A 17,538-nucleotide genomic window follows, 5' to 3' on the forward strand; every position below is an offset into this window, starting at 1 on the left:
GGGACTGGCAAGACACCAGGAAAGGAGGACAAAAATTGGATTTCCAGGCAAAAATTTAAAGTTTTGATGGTAGACCAGAGAATAATTCTCACAAGAACTCAAATGCCCGCTCAGATATAAAAACATATTTGGGGAGAATTACAGATTTTTTTATACCTAAATGAATTTTAAAAAATGGGCTCCATCAAAAAGGGACCTTTTCTCATGAAGGGCAAAAAGGCTGGTACAATGTACTTTACAAATTGTATTTTATTTTTTAACTAAAAAGTGGTATTGTGTGTATATATAATTTTTTGCTGCTGATGTAAAGATTGATATGTAACAATGCCAAATATCGATAATCTGTCAATTTCTAATTCGCAGTAATAATGACACCAGGAGCTTGGAAAAACAGGAGGTAGAATAATTTATTAACATTGTCAAAATAACCTATGAACATTTGGTTGTTTAAAGCATTGAAAGTGAGAAATGAATGGACCCATACGTCAGGACACACTTATCTCAATCAAGCAGATATTCTTTTAAAAATTGTCTTCCATTTAAAATATCGGCTAAATACGCTGCTGCAAAACCAAATCCAGCATCTTAAAGCAATACAGTTGCCTTCAAAAGTCAGTACCTATGTTTCATTTCCTTCATTAAAAGCATAAAATTGTGGCGTGAGTACATCCTGACTGTCCGACTGCGTAGCTTTAAAGAAAAGGTCCACAAGTTGAGGTAGGAGAACTATCTCAGGTACTCGTAAAGGTCAGAGTCCAGAGAGATGAGACCAAAGTAGCTCAGCAGGTTTACGAGTGAGCGCGTCACGCTCATCGCCGCCATCTCCGTCCTGGGGGGGAATTTATTTTAAGCGTGACAAACACAGTAAAGTAAGAATTTAGATTCGTCTAACCTTAACGCCAGCTCAAACTTGAGGCCCTCCCATCCTGTCCACAACCAGCGTACGACCCAGAACCTGTGCAGCATGCTGGTCCTCTCCGCCTGGATCTTCCCCCAGCACCGCACCGCGCTAAGGAACAATCACAAATCTGATCACTTCCCGTTGATTGGATGATCAAAAGGGCTCGGTCGCCCGCCGTGCTACCGACCTCTTGGCCATGATGAAGTAGCGGTCCACGGGCGCCCCCAGGGTAATGTTGATGCTTCGGACTGTGTTGATGTTGCGGAAGACCAGCAGCATGGGGCGAGGCATGGACTTGAGCACCTGCATGATGTTGTTGAAGCGGTGGATGGCCATCTGGCGCATGTAAGCTGTCTCCTCCCGACTCAGGACATTGGACAGACGCAGCTGCCGCATGTTGATGGGCCGCTGCAGCAGCATCTCGCAAAAGAGGAAGTACTCTGCCAAAGTAGGTTTCTTACTTTTAACGCTGGCACTCGCTGATGACTGAATTTGTCCTTACCTTTCACCCCTAAGGCGTTGGAGTACTTCTCCATTGCGGCCTCGTTTCGCAGGACGATGGACCTCCATAGTTTGCACAGCGCCGCCCTGTCGCTAAAGGCGAGTAGAAATATGGTTTTAGCGTCAGAAGTAGAAAGCACTCTTTTGAACAAGACAACTCTTACTGTTGGCTGAGGTATTCGTACAAGCCGTGATCCAAAAGCACCAACTCTGCCTTGCTGTCGGGGCCTCGCCTCACAAGGACTGCAGAAACACAACAAGGCTGTAGTTATAGACAACTTGCAAGCTTTTGTTAGAATTATAAAAACATTACCGTATTTCCCAGAAATAGTGGCCATTCATTGGCTCAAACAGATTTAGTTTGTAAGTAACAAAACATATACTCAATGAAAAGGCAATCAGTTTTAGTATAAAAGACTGATTTTGTACCTAGACATGTCATCTGTGTTATTACAAGTGCAACATTTATACCCATACAATTGTTTTTTTTACAAGTTCACTTAATCAGGTTTTGAATCATTATTTTCTCAAAAGATACTGAGAATTTAATGTTGAAGTATATATTATAAAAAATAACAGGCATGCACAACTCAATACTAGTACAAGTATAGTAATCTCTTGTCTGTTACTGGTAATTGGTTCCAGACATTACCGCGAAAAATGAATTTCCGCTACGTAGGAGTGATTATTATAAATCAGATACCTTGTTTATTACCTTCTTATTAAATAAATCAACATTATGAGAGCCCTATCGACATAAAATAACACCCTTTTGTCCAGGCCTTCTCAAATAGTGGGGCAGGCCCACTTGGGGGGGTGTGGTGAGATGCAAGGGGGGAACATGCTTTATCAGTATCATGCTTTAAAACTCGCTTGGAAAAGCTATCCGCTATAAAAATTGCTCATTTTAGCTATTATTCCTGACATCCTCATTTTGATAAAAAAAGAAAGCAGCACAAATTGTTTTAATAATTTTTGTCCGGTAGGTTAAAGTGTTTTCTATATTGTGCTCCTGAGTTAATGTTACTGATCAATTTGAATTTATTATTTATTGAGTTCATTTAATTTTGTGTATCAAATGGTAATAGTTTAATGATTATACATCTATTTTTTTTATTTCAGGCAAATTGATTCACTTTAAATATTGTTTTTATTACAGACTAAAAAACTATACACTACACACATACTTATATATACATAAGGATACAGTGTTATGCACAGGTGTACTTATAACCATTTTTTTAGAAGTGGTACTTTATAGTTGTGGGGTGCGGAATTATTTCTTCTTTCTACAGAGGGCATAAGAAAATAATTGAGGCACACTGGTTTAGTCATGTTGACACTCTTTTAATCCAATATAGTAATGCTCACTAAGACTGAGCCAATCAGTGGCCATGATATTGAAAAGTGTCATCTGATTGGTTTGGTATTCCGCCAATACTATTGCAGGATTGATGTTCTAAAGTTCCATTTTAATGCATGAAAATGCCTAATTTAGGGCAATATTATTTTAGAATAGGCTTTAAAAATAAACTACCATGTGGTGAAACCGCAATATTTGATGTGGCGAGGGACGACTGTACAGTGTTCATTTGACAGGAGGCATTTATTTATACAATATCACTTTTACAATATTACTTAATCATTAATTCCACGAAAAATACTGGTAATTTTACACGAATTCAATTTTAAAATAATTTCTATTATAAAGTAACATGCAAGTCTAATTTAATACTACTACTACTGCAATACATGGCATGTTTATTAGAAATGGCACCTACTGTATTTTTTTTATTTATTCACCTTTTACACAATAAATTATAATAGTTTCAATTATTTCAAAATATATCATAAAAAGCTGCCATGTATAATAAATGCCATACATATTTTATTATTTAGGGAACATTGTGATGACTTACCAATATCATGACATTTTATTATTTTGTAAGTGATTCTGAATATTTTAATGAGTATTATTCATAGTGGTTCAAGTTATTTACCTGTGTATATATTTTTCAAATGGAGTTATTGGAAGTGTAGCATTTCATTTGTCCAAGTGAACAACACAAGCGGCTTAATTGAAGTGGGCGCCTATTTGGGTATATTGGATAATTATACTGTTTCAGTATAATTTTTAGTTTTACATTTTAAAAATCCCACACTTCCTTACCGTTTCCTGGGTGAGGATCAGCATGGATGAAACCCGTATAGAAGATTTGCTCAGCAAACGCTCGGATCAGTTTGTCTGCAGTCTGTGAAAGTTGAATGGTACTTTCATCATGACAGTTTATTCATAGAAAAAAAACGCTAACGTACGTCTTTCAGGCTCAACCCTTGTCTTTTAATTTCTTCCACGTTGTTGATCTTGCAGCCGTTGCAAAACTCGGCAGTCAGCACTCGCTTTGAAGTGAAAAGGGGGATTTTAATAGATCAGAACATCAAGTCATCATTTGAGTCCTAAACCTCACCTTACTCGTTTGCTCCCAGAAGACTTTGGGCACCACGAGGAACTTGAAGTGTTTCAACTCGTCGGCGCACCTCTCAGAGTTCCTGGCCTCGTTCTCAAAGTCCAGCTCTTGAGCCAACGTGCCCTTTAGGTCCTAAACGGTGATCAAAATCAGAAATAATCTGCATCTGTCAAAGGTGCCCTATAATGCCTTTTTATTGATGTGTTCAAGGTCCTGTGTCCCTAGAGCCCGGTTCTGTGAAGGGTCAAATGGGACATGTTTAAATGTGTCAATTAATTTAATTATTTTATGAACCTCTGTAGTGTCAGTGCGTCATTAATTTAGTTTTCACCCATTAAAGTTAGTGGGCGGATCCTACCACCTGATTGGTTACTCTGCAAATCCACTTGTCTGTGTGAAGCGGAGTAGTATTTAGTGTGATTAGATTAGTTTATTTCAAAGGGAACAATGCAAATTCAGAAAACACATGGTTAAAAAAGCCAGAATTAGCCAGAAGGCTAGTTTTCAACTGTAGTTCCCTGGCCATGTGCAGAAATAACTACCGACAACTTCAATAAATGTATCTACATAAACTAACATTCTCTGGGTCAGTAGGTCTTGCTTTCCAAACGCTGCAAGGTCTGAAATATATAGAACAAAAAAAAAAAACAGGTATACACTCAGACGCCAAAAGACTTTGTTTCAGGTTTTAGACCAATCATTGGACTAAATGTGTGTTAGCCCCGCCCACTGTTTTTGATGGGTGAGTTGGACGGATAAAATACATTCATGAACACAGGTTCGTGAAAAAAATTAAATCATAGAGATGTAACGGTATCAAAATTAGACCAACTTTATTGATCCACAAAGGAAAGTGTACCTCACAGTACGATATCACGGTATTAAGCCCACGGTATGATATGGTCGTACATATCTCCCCCCCAAAAAAGATTTGGTAGAAAAGTGTGTAAAATGCAGGCATTTTTTCCCTTTGGGAAAAAAAAAAAAAGGAGCATTTCTATCAGCACCAAGTGCTGCCACGCAAACTCTGAAAGAACATTTTAAAAATCAAGACTACATTTTCTGCATTTGGGTACCTTTAGATTTATTCTCATTACAAACCTCTTTTGGCTGTCTTTTTGACACTTACATGTCCCGTGTAATATACCACATTTTTGGGGGGGGGGTTTTTCGGTAAATAATTTACCAACATTATTATCATTAGAAAACGTTTCCCATTTGGCAATTTGATCCTGTAGCCACGCCCCCACGGGTAATATGCTTCCGGTGTTGTGACTTCTGTTTACATCCATACATAACAATATCAAGATCTGATAGCTCAGTTACAGCTCATTTTATTACCTATTATGTGTTTTATGTTGCAGGATTGCACCAAGAAAAATTCCTAGTTTGTTAACCCGTTCTCAAACAATGGCAATAAAAACTATTCTGATTCTGATCCACCACATCAAAAATACACCTTCTTGCTGGCTACTAATGTTTTAGAACTACAACTGGTTCGGGACTAACAGTGTTCAGATTGTAATCATCCAAATATGATTAGCAGCAAAGTAGAAACCCGTCAACATTGAGGCTCGGAGAGCGAACAAAGGGGACAACAAGCGAGCTAGCTAGATGATGCTAACTAGCGAGCTTGTTTCAGCTTGGGGGGGCTGGCTATGAAGAATAACTGTACTAGACAAATACTTTTGTAGCACAAACAAATGGGACAGGTTTAGGGAGATTTTGACAAGTTAGAGAGCTGGATGATATCACTCGTCAGCAGTGTTGGTTATAACGACATTACTAACGGCGTTTTGTTTTTTGAGTAACGAGTAATCTAATTACTGTTGCCGTTACTAAGAATGTGAAGTGGCGCGTTAACTACAGTTCGGTTGAATGAAGTGCAAGGTGTCAGGTTTCGGCCACACAGCTGCCTGGAGAGAGGAGTGGCGATGATGAGCAGATCATGCCCTACTCACGCTGTCTCACTGCACACTCTGACTGACACAAAACAAGCCCCGCGATAATTGTGACGAGCCACAGCCGGGGAAATTCAAAGGTAGCGTTCTCAAACTGTAAATACCGGCAGTACTTTTTGCTCATTGAAATTAAAGGCAAGAATGTTTACATAACATGCACGCTTATATCTAGGAAAAAAGTGTTTCTCCACATCTGCCGCCGACAACTCGAATTTCACCTTACATCAAAACATGACACTTGACGCTGCTAATCCAAGCCCAAATGCAGCCCTTTATTTGAATCAGATTCATAACATTTTGAAATTCAGATTAATCATGATTAATCACAGCTGATTACTTGATTGCATAGTTAAAATTAGCTTAAGAAAAGACCCAAATATTTGTACACAAATGCCATTTTATTGTCAGAATGTCATTCAGGAACATTTTACTTGGATGCATGTCATTTATTTAGCCAAAACTTGGTGTCACTTTTATTTTAAGTTCTTTCAGGCTGTACTTTGGTATACAGGTGCAGAGAATTGCACTACTTAAAGGCCAAATATTCTTTTGATCTTTTTACCTAAGTTTATATTTTTGGTAATGTATTGGGTTTTGTACTTTTAATATTTAATGTTATTTTACGGAATATGTATTTTTTTTTTAAAATCTACGCATATCATATGGCACACTGCAATCTATTGCGTTCAGATAAATGCTAAATGTTCTAAAATACTGTTTATATTGTTTTTTATTTTTCAATGATTTAAAATAAACTACTTAGCCGTTAAGGATGTTACCAAACATAATAGCGGATAAAATAACAAAATAAAAAATAACGTCACAGTTACTTTGCTGAGTAACTAATTACTCTCACATTGAGGTAAATGAGTTACTAACTTAATTACTTTTCGGGAGAAGTAAACTAACTACATGTTTAAAGTAAGATGACCAACAATCAATCAATCAAAAACACTGCTAGTCAGAATATGTATTTCAGAAAACCCCTAAAACCTGTAACGGCACAAACGTAGCACATTCAAATTGTTATTTTAATATTTGCAATGATAAGGGGGGGCAACTTCAGACAGATATGATATAATAAATAATACTGCCTGACCCACCCAGTGTGTACATCCACCACTTGAGATGTGGAGAGCAGCATTGTAAAACAAGAAAATAAATGCAGGCTTCGCTACACATCTTAAAGCCTGGAGCTCTGCCAACTATCAGTAAGTAAATATATGAATGATGTATTGAAATGCTTGCTGACCTTAAGGACCCATCGGAAGCCAAAGCTTGGGTGCATGAACTTTACGATGTCCAGCAGGATCTCCAAGGTTCTGATGTCGCCGTCGAAACGGTCCCTGAGGTCGATGTACTGCACCTTGACGGCGACTAAGGTTCCATCAAACAGTTCCGCCTTGTGAACCTGCGCCAAGCTGGCAGCAGCTATGGGCTCGTAGTCGAAGGTTTTGAAAATCTGCAGTGGACTTTTGTTGAAGTCTTCTTGGAAAAGAGCATCCACCTGTTGTGTAGGGGGAAAAAAGCCTGAGAAATCTCACCGTGTGCTCTTTAGGTTTGTTTTCCCTTGCAGTCCTCACCTCTTTGTACCTCCTGTTCAAGGCTTTGTCTTCCAGGATCTGCAGCGTGCGGATGTACTCGGGCGGCAGAAGGTGGTTAAAGGAACACAGACCTTGGCCCAGTTTGATGTATATGCCGCCGTTCTTTACCGCACCCTCCACCATGCTCTCTGCTGCCCTCCGGTGGCATGCCGACATGCCGGCCAAGTAGGATGGGCTGCTCTGGCAGGTAAGACGTGAACAGCAATAACGCTCGCCGTCATTTGGCATTCCAAAACACCAATATTTGCATTTTAAATTTGCAGTTCAGGACATAGATTGGGAGCACATTCTTGTTGATGAATAGGACTGTGACAAAAACAGTAACTTATTACCAACCACATTGAAGAGAACAATTCAAAACTTTACATGCAAAATTAAACACAAAAATAACAAAAAACTCACTACCTTGGATTAACTAAAATATTATTACACTTATGAAGGATCGTGACCATGCAACACAAATATTACTTAAAACAGTCAACAAATAGGCAGATTTTTACATTCTTAAAGTACCAGTAGAGTGTAAAAACAAGTTGACTTTATATGCTTATTTGTGTTTCATTGTATCCATTAAACCATATCCAATTGCATTTACAATCTGCAAAGTATGTGAAAACACTGTTTAAACATCACAAAATGCCACAAATTCAGTCAGCCATTTTGAATATTGCGCTCTGAATACCTTCGGCTATTTTCGGACATGCACTCTGATCAGATCAGTCATCTTACTGGAAATAGGCAAAAAATTGGAAAGAGATGTGCTGTTTATCATTCACAATCCTTATGTCAGACAAGAACTCATATGTTTGGCTTTTATTATGCATTCGAATTCGGAAATAAATCGCCAACAATTGATTCAACAGATTGAGGGTCCTTAATTGTTCCCATTATACTCTCTTTAAAAACATCCAGGAGCTGCCAACAATATTCCATTTACATGTCATTACCTGAAAATTAACCAAGTATGAGTGATATTATTGTAAGCGCCAATGCAGACTGACTATTTTAGTGGCGCATTAATAGCATTGAGCTAATGCTGGCTCACACTGCTATTGACACACTGAGCCGACGGCTGCTTCTGCTTCGTCTCAAACTTGCTAGAAGTAAATTCTAGATTACAATTCAAAGCATCTCTCACCTGGGAGTAGACAAATGTGGCCATGGACTGAGTGACTGGTGGACTTTGACATCCCCCGAGATGGCGAAATAAACCCCACAAGACTCTAACACTTCATGAGAATTGCGATTGAATTTTCATTATGTGAGCGTCCCGTCGGTCGGCATCCCAGCGAGAGTGGAAATATTACAGTGTTTGTTTTATTCTGGTTTGTTATTGTTAGTTTGTATGTTTAGCACCTGGCAATGCAGTGGATGCTAGTGTCGCAATGAAATTGCATCCATCAGTCGGCTTCTAAAACGTATTGCTCATTCTCGTTGTATTCGGGCTCAAAAATACAAAGTCCTGTATCATAATTTTTCCAAAAGTAATCGTTGTTGGCTCTCACAAAGTCTGCTTGATTAGAATTGTTGTTGAAGGGGAAATGATCTTTGGTTTCATCACTCGTATTTTTCCCTAGAGGTGGGTCCACGCTAACCTGACTCTCGCCAGATCCTGGTAGTTTGCTGAGCTCCTCAGCGAACTACCAGGATCTGGCGAGAGTCAGGTTAGGTCCACGCCTTCACTCGCACAAACATCGCCAGTAATAACATGTAAAGTAAGTCAAGTACCGGTACTTTTTAAAGCAGCATCAATTTGCAATGCCCTAAGAAAAAGGCACAATAACAAACGCTAACCACGCAAACACCAATGCGAAGGTATCATAAAATTAAACATACAATCTATCAAATAGCCAACATTTTAAGAATTAAAGACAGAATTCAACACTTTGAGTCTTTTAGAGTGCTAAAACTGTCAAGAGTTAATCAATAGTCAATATACCAGTGTGCAGCTTTTTCAACATCACAAAATGCTTTTCTTTTTGAGGAAGTGAGATTTTGTGTTTTGTTGTTTTCAATGCTGCTATTTTAACTGTTTAAAAACAAGTTGGTTTTTTTAGCATTTTGCCTTTTATTTCTTGTAAATATACAACATTTTAATAGTCATTTTATTTTGTGTAACAGCTGAATGAGAGGCACAGTTATAGTATAAATAAATATTTATGAATGAATTAGTCATCTGGTTGTTCGTAAAATAACTAAAAAATAATAATAAATAAAAAAATCCATCCGTCATGTCTCAATGATTGTTAACGATAGGCAACATTCCAAAAAAGTGCAGTTCTCCTTTAAGCTGCATTTAGAAGTAGATAGAAAAATTAGAGCCATTAAATGTGTATGCTTTATTATCCGACGAGTCAATTAATCGTTAAGCTAGTCAATGACAAATCGATTATCAAAATAAATAAACTACAACCTAACATAAAAAAACGTTGGCAATGTTATTTAAAAAAACAATTTCAATGTGCAACCGGATGTTTTTGTGTCAGGTTAAATGCTTCAGGTTATAAGCGATTATAAATATTTTGGACTTCAGATGGATCATTAATTAACATTGGAATTACAAGTTAAAAAGGTATGCAATAAAATCTCTCAAACTACTGTTTCACCAGAACGTAACTATCACTCAGTGGCGCAACTGTTTACATGAACGCCTTGATACTCTCCCATATCAGATACTGTTTAACTACCTGGTCAAATATAAAGGTCACCACCTTCAAACCACTGGAATCCTTGTACAAACAAACAATAAAAATACTGGATGGGAAACCCATTGATTATCACCTTGGTACAGTATCAAGCAAACACAAGCTTCTAAATTGGGACAATATGATCAAACACACAAATCTCTGTCTCCCATTTAAAATCCCCAGTGGGCTGTCTTCACCACCACTCAGTTTATCAACATCAGATCAGCTCAAAGGGGCAGTTGGCCAATCCTCCTTCTGTCTTACAGCAGTGCATCTGTGGAACTCTATCCAAACCAACATTTCTCAATAATTGTAAAATGATTTTAAAGAAATGGCTGATCGATAACCAGCACTGTTCACATGGATGCCTGCTATCATGAATGTTGTCTCTTGTTCAAGTGTATAAATTTATATGCTCAAGTGTGTGTATGTAAAGAACTGATTGTAACGGCCGGTCTGCTGCCCATGTGTGTCTCCATGCATGTTAATAGTTTTAATTAGAATTGTACGTTTATTGTTTTACCTTGTCTTTTTCAGGGTGTCAATGTAACATCTGTCCAGGGATTACAGATGAAAATGTGCCTTATAGCTTAATCTGGTGCACTCACAGAAATGCTCATTAATGTACAGGTTTCCTGTTGGTGCAGCATTGTTGTTGTGAACATGAAGCTTACCTCATCCAGGCCACGAAGAGCCACATTGGTGGTCCACCAGTAATCCGCTGATATGAATAGTCCCACAGAGAGAGATCTAAAACAAGCAAAATGGGATTTAAAATGAAAGTAAACACTATGCAAAAGGCACATGGGCCATAAACGCCACACAAGAGCATTAAATCTGACCCCTTGTACGCTTCTAAAGCTCACAAATGCTCTTTATATATGAAAAGACACTAATTACTAGTGAAAAGAATACAATTGTGTTTCATAGGAACAGGACAATTCATTAGGTACACCTGCTGTAGAGTGTGCCTTTTGAAAAATGTCAATGCTCAGTTTTGATTTCTAATATCGGATCAGGAATGTCCAAAGTGCGATCTGCAGCCAGGGACACATTCTAAAGACAAAATAAACACATGCTGGATTAGAACATTACACAAATGAACTAAGAAAATATTCAACCGGCTCAATTAATTGCAGGATATACGTTTTTAAATGTCCCAATGCCCTCAAAAATATTTAACTTGCCGGTATAATATTAGTAAAGAACAAAAAGAAGAAATATGATATCTCAAGGCAAGTTTATTTTAACGCAGGGGTCTTTAACGTTGTCCAGGCCAGGGACCCCAAACTGATGGAGCGGAAAACACCCACTTACCCGGTATATATTTTGTATAAAAATGGTGTTTGGCATCAAACTGGTCATATACGGTAAGTCAAATAATGGTCAAATAATAGCAGTAGTACCACTTATAGCTAGCTGGAAAATAGCATCTAACCGTTAGCTGACAATTGGTATGCTACTTGCCAGTTGGCAACCAGTACGCAAATCCCTAACTGGCGCACTAATCACAAGCTGACACCTAGCGTTATAATTGCTACCTGGCAACTACAGAGCTCATCGCAAGCTGGCAACTAAATTGCTAGTAGCTAGCTATCTTGAATGCTCGCATGAATACAATAATATACCATACATTTTGGACTATAAACCGCTACTTTTTTCCCACACTTGGAACCCTGTGGCTTATAAGGCGGACAGGCTAATTTATGGATTTTTCTTTGCTGGAGGCTATTATAAAATTATTGTATAAAAAAAACTAAACAAGCTAAAACACTGACAGGGTGTTTTAATGTTTGTGCTATGGCGCCATATTTGGACGAGTTCGCTCACTGCAAGTGCTGCAATGTCCTTCCGTTTACCGGAAGTTGTATTTTTTTTTTTTTTTTAACCAAAGTGTCGTTTAGTCTTCTAGCCGTTTATAGCGTTTTCTATTTGAATGGATATTTCATTCATCACTCCAAACAACATTTCTGAGTTTTATAGTTAAACTAAAACTGTTTATACTTACTAAACAGTCCCATGTGTGATGTCTGTAGGACATCAATCACCCACCTCCACCTCTTCCCCCCCCCCTCTAAATCTGCCTCGTCCAGCCACTTCAGTAAATGTTTGGGTGTAAAGAAAGAATAAACATACTGTAAAACTCAGAAACGTTGCTTGGAGTCATGAATGAAGAGTCCGTACGAGCAGTAACGCTACGGACGGCTAGAAGACTGAACGACAGCTGAGAGAAAGAAAGCTCTACTGGTAAATGGAAGGACACTGCAGAATCTGCAGTGAGCAAACTCGTCCAAATATGGCGCCATAGCACAAACAAAAAAACATTCAGTGTTTTTGCTTGTTTTTTTTTAAATACAATTATTTTTATTACAGCCGCCAGCAAAGAAAAATACATAAATTAGCTGCTCCATTTTATAAGCCGCAGGGTTCAAAATGTAGGAAAAAAGTAGTGATTTATAGTCCGGAATTTACGGTATATTTTTCTAAAATATACCAGTATTAAGTCTAATACTGGTAAACTGTCCAGCCCTAGTAGCAATATGGTTGTTAAAGTTAAGGATTTTTGTGATTTCTGATTGTTTGTGAGGGCACCAAAGGGAAAGGGACTTCTGTGTGTGCATATGTTGGCAGAGCACCATTCAGCTTGTCGTTTTAAATAACCGTAATTTCCGGACTATAAGCCGCACCTGACTATAAGCCGCACCAGCTAAATTTAGGAGAAAATACAGATTGCTCCATATATAAGCCGCACCCGACTATAAGCCGCAGGGTTTTGATGTGTAATTACCGTAGTATATAGGGGTTCCTGCTACCACGGAGGGGATTGTCGGGACAGAGATGACTGTCTGGGAACGCAAAGCGTCCCATTTATTAACAATAAATCTTTCAATCATTCAATCAAACTTTCACATCTTTGACATGGCGAACAGCATTTGTGCAGAGTACAAATAATACAACGGTGCAAAGTAATACAAAGTGCTCGCCTGTACGTTATCAAAATAACCAGCCTACCGGTATATGAAAAGTCAGTCTTTAATCATTGTGTCATCGTCTTCCTCCTGCGTACTAAAACCACCGAAATCCTCTTCGTCGGTGTCGGAGAAGAACAGGCCGTAAATAAGCCGCACCCTTGTATAAGCCGCAGGGACCAGAACGAGGGGAAAAAGTAGCGGCTTATAGTCCGGAAATTACGGTATGTATGTTTGATATACAGTACTGTATAGCACATTGTATTGTGTACAAATGTATATAAAGTGTACAAACCTTCACTAAAATAGTGACTTATCAAAGCTGAACCCCATTTTTCATATTTACATTGTTTTTTATGAAGACCTTTCCTTCATTATACAAACCTTTCGATTTAAGAGCCCTGTTGAAGAACTAATTAAGTTTGTGAATCAAGGTTCCACTGTAAAAAGACAACAAAAAAAACGCCCTCTGCCAAGAATTCATGTGCATCATTTTGGTCTGATAATTGCCAAGTCTTTAAAAATTGTATTACTGTATTTTTCGGAGTATAAGTCGCACCGGCCGAAAATGCATAATAAAGAAGGAAAAAAACATATAAGTCGCACTGGAGTATAAGTCACATTTTTTGGGGAAATTAATTTGACAAAACCCAACACCAAGAATATACATTTGAAAGGCAATTTAAAATAAATAAAGAAAAGTGAACAACAGGCTGAATAAGTGTACGTTATGTGACTCATAAATAACCAACTGAGAATGTGCCTGGTATGTTAACGTAACATATTATGGTAAGAGTCATTCAAATAACTATAACATATAGAACATGCTATACGTTTACCAAACAATCTGTCACTCCTAATCGCTAATTCTGATGAAATCTTATACGTCTAGTATCTTACATGAATGAGCTAAATAATATTTGATATTTTACGGTAATGTGTTAATTTCACACCTAAGCCGCTCCTGAGTATAAGTCGCACCCCCGGCCAAACTATGAAAAAAAACTGTGATTTATAGTCCGAAAAATACGGTAAATGTTAAAAATTACCCTTTTTTGTGTATATTCGAATGTGTTGGTTACCTTTTTAACAGTGGTGTGCCGTCAGGGCCAGCAAGGCCTTCTCTGCTGGCCTAACATAACCAGAAATCATAATTAAAGATAAAAGTAATTTTTGATTTACTTTCCCTAAATATCTAAAAGTATTCAAATTCTCTTCATGTCATATTATGCTCCTTCCAGCGCTGTTGTTTTTAGGTTATTTAGTTTTTATCCAATCAGACTTCAGTTAGCTTATGTTGCCATGCTGTACCAAATCTGCCTAGAGCCTTCAGAATCAACAATGCAGGGTGTAAGTGAACTGACAAACATTTGACAAACAGTTGCAATAGCCAATCAGATCACGAGTTGTTGTCAGTAAGGCCTTCTAGATGGCCTAAGGCAGATATATATTGTGATGTTATGAACAAGGTAACATAAGAACTCCATTACCCAGCATGCCACAGTAGTGAACAGCATGCGCAGTAGCCCTGTTTAGGTTGTTGAATGTAGACATGCAGCGGGATGTTTTTGATGAGCACGCTGTGGAGTAAACTTTAAGAACTCAGCCAGCACGCCTCATCTGCATCTTTTATGATTAGACAAGACTACACACATGTTTGCAAGGCCATTTTCAAGAAGGATAGTTAAAGAGAAACTACATCTTGTGAGCCGGAAGCCAGCTCAGCTGTCCCGGCGATGAAATGTGAGTTCAGATATTTTATTTCTTAATTTTTTCACGTTTAATATGTTTTTTGGAATTTTAATTTTGACAGTACCACATAAGATATGTTTTAATTGCCTATGCGGGTTTATTGATTTTTAAATGCGGCAGAAAATAACCCGTTTTGTACTATGCCCAGTAGTGCGTAAATGTGTTTTTGTATAGTATTTCTCCAGCAATGGTCATGGGGTGACATCAATTATGGTATTTTGAGAGGGAATAATTGAAGTCGGGCATCACTGAATGCCTAAGTGGGAAACGCACGGCCCGCCACTGCTTTTTAAGCTACATTAGTGGGCCAAAAGGTTATAACGGCACTCATTATGCAGTTTTACACATACCGTAATTTTCGGAGTATAAGTCGCTCCGGCCGAAAATGCATAATAAAGAAGGAAAAAAACATATATGTTGCACTGGAGTATAAGTCGCATCGAAGAAGACATTTGAAAGGCAATTTTAAATTATAAAGAATAGTGAACAACAGGCTGAATAAGTGTATGTTATATGACGCATAAATAACCAACTGAGAATGTGCCTGGTATGTTAACGTAACATATTATGGTAAGAGTCATTCAAAGAACTATAACATATAGAACATTCTATACGTTTACCAAACAATCTGTCACTCCTAATCGCTAAATCCGATAAAATCTTATACGTCTAGTCTCTTACGTGAATGAGCTAAATAATATTATTTGATATTTTACGGTAATGTGTTAATAATTTCACACATAAGTCGCTCCTGAGTATAAGTCGCACCCCCGGTCAAACTATGAAAAAAAAATGCGACTAATAGTCCGAAAAATACGGTACCTGCAAAAACGACCAAAGCCTTCGATGACTATCCTCATCTTCCTCCTCTCTCTCGGGCCCGACACGGCGTACTTGACGCCTGCCGCCGCCGGCACGCCAACAGCAACGGCAGCAAGCGTCTTCCATAACAATCCCCTGCGTCTGCCTTCCCTGTCAAATAAAAAGAGATTAATTATCGTCACGTGGGGACAGTGTGGGCTCACATTTAGTACCTGAGAGTGGTGAAGGGTCTGGAGCTCTGCAGCGAGGAGTCTGAATGTCTTTGGAGAAGATTCTGCACACATAATCTACACTAGAGGGAAAGAAAGCACAACATTAACGATTAAGTCTTTGTATGTAATGATTCGGTAAAAAAAAAAGTGAACTTTGGACTTTAAGCCGAGCACAGTGATGCCCACTGGTTTGCCTGATATTTAAACAAGGCAAAACCCAAGCAGGCTATAACATTACTATAATAACATTAGTTTAATGGAGTGTTTGCCGTGTGTTATGAGAGGAAAGAGGGCAAGGAGGGTGGGAGTGTAAAGCCAAGGCCAACGTAGCCAGCCCAGGACATGTTTGTTGTTTTTGTTTTGAACGCGAGGGACTCAATGTCTCAAATAGGTGCCCGAGATGATCAAGTCACCTTAAATAAATAAGATAATTATTCTTGTCGACAAAGAGGCTGACTAGTTACACATTTTCAAGCGAGGTAGTTAATAACAACCATGACCAGATTGATGGAAATACATAACAGCATGCAAAAAACAACTTTGTACGCCTAATTAGCATATGTTACTTTAGTTGGTCACTGAGCACCTTTGTTAGCGTCTCGCAAACTAGCTAACTTTAGCTAACTAGGCTACTTTGAAAAACACGGCTTCGAAATGAAATGTGAGCAACATACAGATCCCTGGATCCTCCTCGTCATGTTTCCTGAGTTAAATACGCCTCTTCGCCGGACGAACTTGTGTCCAAAGTGACCACCTTCACGTCAAAAAAGTACTTGTAATGACGTCCGCCTGGCCAGCCTTTCACCACGTGTCACCTTGCTGGCACGCTATTGGTCAAACTGGCCAGAGAAGGCGGGGACTTCAAGAAGGTTCCCTCCGACTCACTTCCGCTTTCGCCGTTCGGAACATCATTAACTAATATACCATCCAGCCATCCACTGTTTTTGTACTTATTAGGGTCCGCATGTACCCTGTATAAAGGACTCCCACAGGGAGTCCTTTATACAGGGACAAAGGACTCTATTGAATTTGTAAGGTTTTATTATTATTATTATTCTTTATTATTATTCTTCCGCAGCTTTGCGCACTACTTTGCCCCCCTTAACATGCTTCAAAACTCACCAAATTTTACACACACATAGAAAAACGATGACACAACACTTTAGTAAAAAAAAAAAACCCTCCAAAAATCAAAATTGCGCTCTAGCGCCCCCTAGGGAAAAAAACAAAAACAAACTGCCTGTAACTCCCACTAGGAAGGTCGTAGAGACATGGAACAAAAACCTCTATGTAGGTCTGACTTAGACCTACATTTCATAATTTCACATCCTCGGGCAAAAACCAACAGGAAGTTGGCAATTTCCCCTTCAAGACAAAAATTTACTAAAAACACTCATTTTTGCCCAGGCCTGGCCCTAACCAATCTGGCGCCCTAGGCAAGATTTTAGGTGGCGCCCCCCCACATCGGCAGTGAAGTGTATATACTCACAAGAAACTGAATAGCTTTGTCTCTGACCTTTTTTTTTACTTAAAGAAAGCAAATTAACATATTATATGAGAATGTTATGTTATGATTATCTTTAACCGAATCACAGCAGTGCTCTAATTAAAAAAACAGCATTCCCTCTCATGTGATATTGCTTAATTAACATTAATGATGT

The 17,538-nt window shown here is 38.4% G+C and overlaps 1 protein-coding gene across 2 annotated transcripts; it reads right to left on the reverse strand.

Annotated features, from left to right (window-relative positions):
• Positions 1–391: 391 nt before the first annotated feature.
• On the reverse strand, positions 392–16,717 carry adck5 (aarF domain containing kinase 5). 2 transcript variants are annotated; one of them, XM_062047481.1, is made up of 14 exons: positions 16,552–16,717; positions 15,878–15,957; positions 15,666–15,815; positions 10,797–10,872; positions 7,415–7,615; positions 7,084–7,338; positions 3,871–4,002; positions 3,719–3,802; positions 3,573–3,654; positions 1,567–1,645; positions 1,404–1,495; positions 1,089–1,341; positions 893–1,009; positions 392–829 (listed from the first exon to the last, which is right to left on the reverse strand). In XM_062047481.1, the coding sequence occupies exons 1-14, from the start codon at positions 16,573–16,575 to the stop codon at positions 727–729; spliced, it is 1,728 nt and encodes a 575-aa protein (XP_061903465.1). In that variant the 5' UTR covers positions 16,576–16,717; the 3' UTR covers positions 392–726. The 2 variants fall into 2 exon arrangements, with proteins under 2 accessions (XP_061903465.1, XP_061903466.1); XM_062047482.1 differs by lacking the exons at positions 15,878–15,957; positions 16,552–16,717 and having other exon boundaries at positions 7,415–7,610; positions 15,666–15,811.
• Between the last annotated feature and the right edge of the window lie 821 nt (positions 16,718–17,538).

The sequence above is a fragment of the Entelurus aequoreus genome, linkage group LG05, assembly GCF_033978785.1.
Source record: "Entelurus aequoreus isolate RoL-2023_Sb linkage group LG05, RoL_Eaeq_v1.1, whole genome shotgun sequence".
NCBI lineage: Eukaryota > Metazoa > Chordata > Actinopteri > Syngnathiformes > Syngnathidae > Entelurus > Entelurus aequoreus.